We start from the raw sequence: 9,161 nt of genomic DNA on the forward strand, positions 1-9,161 counted from the left end.
CAAACATCGGCACTCTTGAAGTTCACTGACGATTTTTTCCGTAGCGATATTTTATATCAGTGAACTTTTTATTAGAAAATCGGCGAGGAAAAGATTCTGTTGTGAACATTGATATTTTGATATTTTCCCAGCACTACCTTTTTGATAAAACACCTCATTCAAGAAAGTTATAATGAGGAATAATTTATCACACAAAAATCGCTTGTTTAAACTTGAGGAAACACCTTACTTGTTACTTGAAAATACGAAAATTTCATAGAGATTGACAGAGATTCCGACAGATACTACCAGATACCTAATACTTTGTTTTGCTGTTGATATTACGTGCAATGAATCCGTGCATTATAATTACGGTCTAAAATACTAACTGACGCAAAAATCTAGAATACGTATAATAAACATTGTTGCTGCTGACCCATTTATAACATCCTTTTATGGAACACAAGATTCATTGTTCATTTAAAATAAGCGTGAACACTAGTGGCCTTTTTTCTTGACCCCGAAACTGAGCCAATTTATTTCGCTCATTGACGCGCAGACTCCCGGTTCTAGCTCCTATGCTCTTGAAACATTCGCTTTCGCCTGCTGTTTAAACGATTTCCACGCAAAATAATAGACAAATAAACAAATGAATAACGGGTGTACGCTCAATTGTGATGTTGTATGTAAATTAATTATCGTCACAAGCGTATACCTAATTTTACTGAATATGTCAAGCCTGTCGACGAAATCTAAGATTTCGTTTAAACTTGCAGGATTAAGTTATAATAAAACTATCAATACTTATAACACGACTTTGCATATCAGGTGCCTCTGGTCATTATAAAACTCTCTATACGATGATACGTAAAAAGTTTTCCCAATTTGCTCCGAGGACCGAGTACTTTTAGTTTTGCAGGTAGTGTAACAATACTTTATAAACTCGTTCGCTTTACCAAGCAACTTGTATGAAATGTTCAGTAGAAAATAATATAAGCTTGAAATAAGCTACCACCATCCACACAACAAATGCAAATCAAATCAATCTCACTCGCAATGCCGCTTGTAAGACGAAAACAAACCAAAGATCACACGCCAGTGAATACACGCCAGTGAAACCACGCCAGTGAATACACCACAGCGACTCTGGGGTGCGCGCGGTGGTGACTTTATCTGAGCGCGCCACAGAGAATTGAAAGAGCAAGAGAGCACGGTTATCTCGCACCCAACTACCTCAACACCAGCGCACACTTGAAATCGGTCTATACAGCTCCGAAAGAAAGAGCGTTCTGCTTTTTTCTGTGTTGTGTGATCATTGTATCCTCTGTGTAGGCATCACACTTACGCGCCAGTGCATCACTAGGGTGAAATGCCATCACTGCTGGGGACAGTAGTTTTTTGTCATGTTACTGCTTTGCACACAGGCAGCCGTACAGCGCTGGGCGTCCTGCACTAGCGAATGACAGCAGCATCGAGAGAGAAATGAGAATGTAGGCAGAAAAATTACAGCCGCAGAAAAGGTAGGCATTTTGCATCCTTGTTTGTCAGTGTCATTCCAAACGAGCCAAATTCATGTATTGTGACAGGTCGTTTGTTCGTTTGGAATATCGCTGATGGATAATCATGACAGTTGTCTTCACTCTCCTTACATACACTCTGATGAAGAAGAAATGCTATTGTTATCACGCGCACACATACCTTCTACGTGTCAACTGTATAAACTATGTATGTACCCACATAAGTTATATGTGCATATTGTTATAGAATGGGGTTTTATGTGCCTAATAGTTATGAACTGTGAATGTAAGATTAATATTTCTTGTAAATACACACATTAGGTTTATGTGCCAGCAAATAGTGTCTATATGTCTCCGTCAATTGCAAAAATCTATGTGTAAAATCAATAGGCATAACGTTTACATTTTTTGAGTGTACATGAGTGGTGTGAGTGATCACAGTATAAATCGACTTGCTTTCGTCATAGCGGCCGTTCCGCTCCCATTGAATCGTGTGACCGCTAAGACATCGACCCGTTATGCTTCTGGATTGTTTACATATTTTTGGTTGCCAACACTAGCAAACCGTGTGTTCTGCCACACCTATATATACCGCATTGATACCCCTCCCCCTGTACCAATGAGGTATATATATGGGATTTTCGATTGATTGACACCGGTGTAGTTGATTGTACTGGTTTTGCATTTTCTAGCAGAAGTTTCAATGGAACATACCCAGTTTTCTGCACTTCTGCTAGAAAGTGCGAAAACGGTTCAGTTTCAGTGCACTCCACTACACCGGTGTCAATCAATCGAAAACCCCAATAGATGTGGCAAGATTCATCTTACGAATACCAAAGTGCCATCTTCGCCAGATCTGTATATAAGACATTGCCCCTGTAGGTCTTTTCAGGACCTAAAGATAAAGAAAATAATTCTGAAACAAAATATTCAAGTGCTATGGAAGAACCACTGCAGATTAATCCAGAGGCAAACGATTCCGATTCAATGGAATCCGACTATACCAGTAGTGCCCATCAAACATTTGAAATCAGAAAGCAAACTTGTATTTTTACCGAAGTACAGAATTTCGATTTCTCGAATCCACATTTTATTTCACGAGAAGTTGATACACTTCGAGAAGGCCTCATCTCTAAGCCACCAACGACAGATTTTAAAAGTAGTAATCAATCTGATCAAAGGTGAGTCCATTTTTCACGTCTAATGTTTGGCTGTCAGGTCTGTGATGAAGTATTTTCAATATTCTAACGATTTCAGCCAAATTACACTGGTAGCCCACCACAGGTCGAATGACGAGCAGAAGAATGAGAAACCATGCAACAGTGTTAAGATAGAATTGACCACCTCGACCGTCGATTCCGTTCGCCCTCTCGAATGTGAGCTTTGTGGTAAACAATTCCATTTGAAGAGGTACCTAGTAGATCACGTCCGAGTTCATCTCGGCGAGCGGCCTTTTTGTTGCGAAGTCTGTGATAAGGCATTCGCTAGGAGCAGTGAACTTTGGCATCATCGACAGACGCACACCGGTAAACGACCGTACAAGTGCACCGTGTGTGCCAAAGATTTTTCCAAAAAGGGTAATCTGGTCGCACACATGCTCCTTCATAATAGTGAGCGGCCGCATAAATGCACTGTATGCGGCAAAGATTTTACCCACAAAAGTAAGCTGTCAAAGCACATGCTCTATCATATGGGTGAACGACCGTACAGGTGCACTGTTTGTGGCAAAGATTTTCCTCAGAAAAATACACTAATAAAACATATGTCGATCCATACGGGTGACTTTCGGTACAAGTGTGATGTGTGTGGCAAGGGATACACTACCAATTATTGCCTAAAAGAGCACAAACGCGTACATACGCTTGAGCAGATCAATAGGTGAGTCCGTTCTTTTCTCACACGCACTTTTTGACAGAATGGTCGTTTGATATTCTAATGGTATTTACATCGAATGTTGTTTCCGTTTTTTCAGCGAGAAAAATCAGATCAATGGAAAACCAGGCTACAGTCCAAAGGTAGCTTTCGTAATCAATTCCACCAAGTTACACGAATGCGAGCTCTGCGGTAAAGAATTCCACCAAAAGAGGTATCTCGTGGATCACGTCCGGGTACATCGCGGTGAACGACCTTTCAGTTGTGATGTGTGTGGTAAGGCTTTCCCCAGGAAACGCGTTCTTTTGCAACATCGGCGCATCCATACCGGTGAGCGGCCTTACAAGTGCACTGTGTGTAGCAAAGATTTTACTCACAAACCAAACCTTATCGCGCACAAGCTGCTTCATACGGGGAAGCGTCCGTTCAAGTGCGGCGTATGCGGCAAAGATTTCGCCTACAAATCTAACTTAACGGCGCACATGCCCCTTCATACGGGGGAGCGACCGCACAAGTGCACCCTCTGTGAAAAAGATTTTACCTTAAAAAATAATCTAATAGCACATATGTCCACTCATACGGGTGAGTATCGGCACCATTGCGATGTGTGTGGCAAAGGATTCAATGGCAGTACTAACTTGAAAGAGCACAAACGCATGCATATCGATGAGCAACAGCAAGAAGCAGAAAAAGATGCATGCTCAGAATACCGAACGTGTTACGAATCAGGTTCAAGAGGTACAAAAAGTTGCGTGAATACATAGATGTTTTAATCAGTTTTCTGGGGAAAGATCATACATCTACATCGGTAAAAAAGTAAATGTATATAAAAATAGTAACATTGTTTTGTTATGCCAATCGAAAGTAGCATGTTTTTGTCAGATAACTGCCCTTCTTCTCGTTCCGTTTGGTTTCGCTTGCTGCAGATATCTGCGAATGGTATCAGCGTATATGTTATAACGTCCCGAGGTCAAAAGAGTGAACTAGCAGGATCCACATTCCCCCTCCCATCAAGCGAATTGATATATCCACTTGTAAGTAGATGGTCTTTCAGCGTCTTTAAATAACTTTTTACTAACCTTGTTGTCGGAAAAGCACACGCATTTTTCGCATGGTGACTTATCGACATCACTATTTAGTTACAAGGACCTTCCCCAGGGCTCATGTATAAGCCCTCTGTTATACAATTTCTATGTCAACGACATTGATGAATGTCTTGACCAAGGATGCAAATGCCTACCTTTTCTGCGGCTGTAATTTGTCTGCCTACATTCTCATTTCTCTTTCGACGCTGCTGTCGTTCGCTAGTGCAGGACGCCCAGCGCTGTACGACAGTCTATAAGCAAAGCAGTAACATGACAAAAAATACTGCCCCCAGTATAACCACCAGACGCGAGCGGTACAGCTTTTCTTTCCTTATTTTAGACTTTTTAATATTTTTAATCTATTCAATATTTTTAATCACAAACGACGACAATGAATGCGGTTCGTTTACGCCACGACCGGCATTAAAGCTTTCGTGTGCGGGCCTCTCCCTTTGACTATGTAGAGAAAAGTGTACAAAGCGAGAGAACAAACTTTACTACGCCACACTCTCACCGAGCAGTCGGAGTACAGCAGCAAAACAAAAATGTATTCTACTGCTGTAATGTACTCGGTTTGGCTACCGTTCTGGCAAGAGCTGTAGTGATGCGTCGCTGTAGCGGGCTGTACGTCTTTTGCAAATGTAAATATACCGGAAAAATGTAGTTTACCGGTACCGTTGGCATCCCTGGTCTCGACAATTGCTGTACGTTAAGGCAACTTGCAGACGACGGCGTGGTTTCTGTTACGGGACCCAAAGCTGTCGATTTACAAGGACCATTACAGAATACCTTGGACAATTTGTCTTCTTGGGCTATTAAGCTGGGTATCGAATTCTCCCCGGAGAAAACTGAGCTAGTTGTATTTTCTAGGAAGCGTGAATCAGCACAACTACAGCTTCTATTAATGGGTCAAACTGTCGCTCAGGTCTTCACAGTAAAATATCTAGTGGTTTGATTCTAAAGGTACTTGGGGATGCCACATTAGGTATCTGAAACAGAATTGCCAACAAAGAATCAACTTTCTTCATAAAATAACAATAATAACGTACAATAACGTTGTTTGCGTATCGTCTTAGAGTGCATGCAGTCGACCCATACGATAAGTTTCGAAGTCCTGTCATGCGTTCTCCCGCTGAAAAAATGATTTTGGGAGCTCTCATATTGATTGCTCATTCGATGCGGTGCGATTCGGTGGTGATTGAAAATTTCGAAAGGCTTATCGAGCTCAATTCTCAGTTTCGTTTCATGTCCCTTACTTTGACTTCATGGCGCAGAATATTAATCCTTCTTCTTACTATCCCAACCTTGTGCATTTCATAAATACTTCTGAATCTACTGTTTTCTTCGACACATCAATGAAAGACGAGATTTGTGGAATTCCGGACCACATACCGGACCATCCGAGAAGTCGACTGTTCAACACTACAGTCGACTGTTGTTTTACACTGACGGATCAAACCTCGAAGGGTCCACTGACTTCGGTATTTTCAATCAAAAGTTCACCGCCTCCTACAAACTCAGTGACTGCTTCAATTTACGCCGCAGAACTAGCTGCTATTCAGTATACCCTTGGAGTCATTGGCACATTACTTCATCGTATCGAATAGCCTTAGTTCCATTGACGCTATTCGCTCGATGAAACATGGAAAGCATTCCTCGTATTTTTTGGGGAAAATACGGGAGCAACTGAGTGCTTTAACGGATAAATCTTGCCAGATTACCTTGGTGTGGGTCCCTTCTCATTGTTCTATTCCGGGCAATGAGAAGGCGGACTCTTTAGTTAAGGTGGGTGCTTTAGAAGGTGACGTTTATGAAAACCCAATTGGCTTCAACGAATTTTTCAATATTACTCATCAGAGAACACTCGAAAGTTGGCAAACTTCGTTGAGCAATGGCGAACTAGGAAGGTGGCTACATTCGATAGTCCCTAAGATATCGACGAAACCTTGGTTCAAGGGGATGGATGCGGGTCGTGACTTCATTCGTGTGATATCCCGACTCATGGCAAACCATTGCACACTGGATGCACATCTCTGGCGAACTGGGCCCGAGGACAGTGGTATCTGCGATTGTGACGAAGGTTATCACGATGTCGAGCACATTGTCTGGGCGTGCACCGAGTACAGTCCGCCATGTCTCGGTTAATGGATACCCTCCGGGCCCGAGGAAGACCACCCAACGTCCTGGTTCGAGATATTGTGGCAAGCCGCGATCTCCTCTATATGTTTCTCGTATACACATTCCTGAAAACCATCAACATACAGTTTAACTGCAGCTTTTATTTTTATTACCATTTTCAGAAGTGTGCTCTTCCCACTGTACCATACCTCCGATGGTTTGATGCGACTCCAAGGCGACACAAAACATCTCTGTCGAATGAGCCAACAAACATGGGACCTACAGCACCAACATCACACGCGCAACTCGGAGTATTTCCAATCCATTGTTATAATTAAGTCGAACTCACCCAAATCTCAAGAAGGAAATCTCAGAAAACAAGCATATGTTTAATGGATTCTATCACATTCGCCCGAATGACATTCGCCCGACAGCCATTTACCCGAATGACATTTGCCCGAATGTCACATAAACCCGAATGCCATTTGCTCGAATTCCGTATACCCGAAAAACATCGAAATGTCAATCGAAAAAAAATATTAAGCTGAAATACAAATTTTATAACATTTGATGCTATGAAGTAATTAACACTAAAGCTATACCAGTCAAATAGTTAATCCAATAACCTGGTTTGTATGATTTAACTAGGGTTTCCAGTTTTAGGTCCTTTCGTGAGTTTTTTTTTGACTTTTTAGCTGTTGGTACCACTTGTAGTGTACGTAAAACATCCGTACTAGGGCTTTTCTCTTCAAGCTGCAACTGCTTCAACACACCATAGAATGTAGGATTTCCACGGCTTAACAAACCGTTCCATTTATTGTGCCAGCCTTCCACATTATTGGTGATCCAAAGAATCTTTTTAGACACATTTTCGAAAACTGACCACGAAGCGGGGGGAAAGAGCGGTCATCGTGGAACTTTTTGTTAGCTTCCTTCCTACCGAAAATACAATTTTTAATACTCTCGACAAATATATGATTACGGCTTAAAAGCCAACTGTCAAAGTTCACTTCGAGCGGAAATTCTGGACAAACCGTTACTCATTAAGGTGAAGATATGTGGAAGCCACGTTGCTAGGCACCGGCTCGCTTGTTTACATTGAGAAAAACTGAAATCTGAAGTGAAAATTCAAACGCACAAATGAGAGTTTCCAAACATTTTCCTTTGGTCATCTGCACATTGGCAGAAAATTTGAAGTTTTGTTAGTAAACGATTAAAGTTTCGCGAGTGTTTTTGCAGTGGTGTGTGAATAAAGTGCATTTGAAAAAGTGCAATGAAAACGAGAAAAAAATAAGTGTTTCGAAAAGAAACCCCAAGTGAAGAGGGGTGATATTTTCGCACAAAATAGGAGCTACAGATGGCATTCCGTCATAAACTCGGATTGATTGTATATGAAAATCTTCTAGCTTCCTTAAGTAGCAGTTTCGTGGCACACCAGCAAGGTTAGTGTGTTGAAAAACGTATTTTTATATTTGCTCATGTCAGATACATGGTTAGGCAGGGGAGAGAAGTGTGTGCGGCGTAGCAGCTATGCGAGCCACAGCATGTATAATGTCCTTAATCACAGATGTTGGTAGTGAACAAAAGAGAAGTTTTCTCTTTCATCAACTGCTATGAACTGCATTTGACCGGTAACGGTTTTCCCAGAATTTCCTCTCAAAGCGAAATTTTGACAGTTGGCTTTTAAGCCGTAATCATATGTTTGTCGAGTAATGTAATCCAAAAAATCGTCGAGAACCTTTGGACAACTTTTCCTCAATTCTTCGAGTGCCATTGGAATACCTTGATGGGGCTAGAAAGCCAAGGTAACAACTTGTTTGTAAGTGAGTTGTATTCGGCGAGCTTCCGAATATTTTGTCTGATGGCCAAGTTGTTTTAGTTTTCTGAAAAAAATTTCCGTGAAGGGCAGCACCGGAAAAAACTCCTCTAGCAACGTTTATCACAGCTGTCTCGAAATCCAATATTATGTAGAGAGCTATTTGGTATATAGATTCAAGAAATTGCCCTTGTTTTGAAAGAAGGAATCAACCCTTATGTTTGAGTAAACCGGGCAGATGAGTAGATCAATAGTTTCCTTGCAAACTTATTTGGCAAGCACGTTTAAAAGAAGCAATCAACCCCTAATTGTGGGAAAAGTGCTGCTCATGTTTAAAAAAAGGAATAAATCCCTAAGTGTGAGTAAACCGGGCAAACGAATGGATCACCCGTTCTATTGCGAGGGCTATTTGGTATACAAACTCAAAGAACTGCTCATATTTAAAGAAGGAATCAAACCCTAGGTTTCAGTAAACCAAGCATACCAATGGATCACAGGTTTGCTGAGGAGGGACCTCCGCTTCGGTTCCTCGACCTCGGCAATTGTGGCAAAACCGCATCACACTAGCTTCGCCACATACCCTTTATGAGCTACTATTTATTAAGGACGTTATGCCAAATGGAATTCCACCTTGCATGATATAATTATTAATTTAATTGATTCAACTTGTTAACCGAACATCTTAATATATATTTAACTAGAATGATGATGTTTCTCTTTCTTACTATTGTTCAGCTTATCAAACTTTGGTTAATTATTTCACATTTCCTTTTG

At 41.3% G+C, this 9,161-nt stretch overlaps 1 protein-coding gene across 1 annotated transcript; it reads left to right on the plus strand.

The window, feature by feature from the left end:
• The first annotated feature begins 1,950 nt into the window (after window positions 1-1,950).
• Window positions 1,951-4,203, plus strand: LOC131688435 (gastrula zinc finger protein XlCGF57.1-like). Its single transcript, XM_058972660.1, has 4 exons — window positions 1,951-2,374; window positions 2,432-2,677; window positions 2,754-3,374; window positions 3,469-4,203. The coding sequence occupies exons 1-4, from the start codon at window positions 2,304-2,306 to the stop codon at window positions 4,130-4,132; spliced, it is 1,602 nt and encodes a 533-aa protein (XP_058828643.1). The 5' UTR covers window positions 1,951-2,303; the 3' UTR covers window positions 4,133-4,203.
• Window positions 4,204-9,161: the final 4,958 nt, after the last annotated feature.

The sequence above is a fragment of the Topomyia yanbarensis genome, chromosome 3, assembly GCF_030247195.1.
Source record: "Topomyia yanbarensis strain Yona2022 chromosome 3, ASM3024719v1, whole genome shotgun sequence".
Classification (NCBI taxonomy): domain Eukaryota; kingdom Metazoa; phylum Arthropoda; class Insecta; order Diptera; family Culicidae; genus Topomyia; species Topomyia yanbarensis.

Coding starts and splice junctions, on each gene's coding strand:
- LOC131688435 (XM_058972660.1), top strand. CDS start 2,304: ATGTGGCAAGATTCATCTTACGAATACCAAAGTGCCATCTTCGCCAGA. Junction 2,375..2,431: donor GTATATAAGACATTGCCCCT/GTAGGTCTTTTC, acceptor AAAATATTCAAG/TGCTATGGAAGAACCACTGC. Junction 2,678..2,753: donor AGTAATCAATCTGATCAAAG/GTGAGTCCATTT, acceptor TAACGATTTCAG/CCAAATTACACTGGTAGCCC.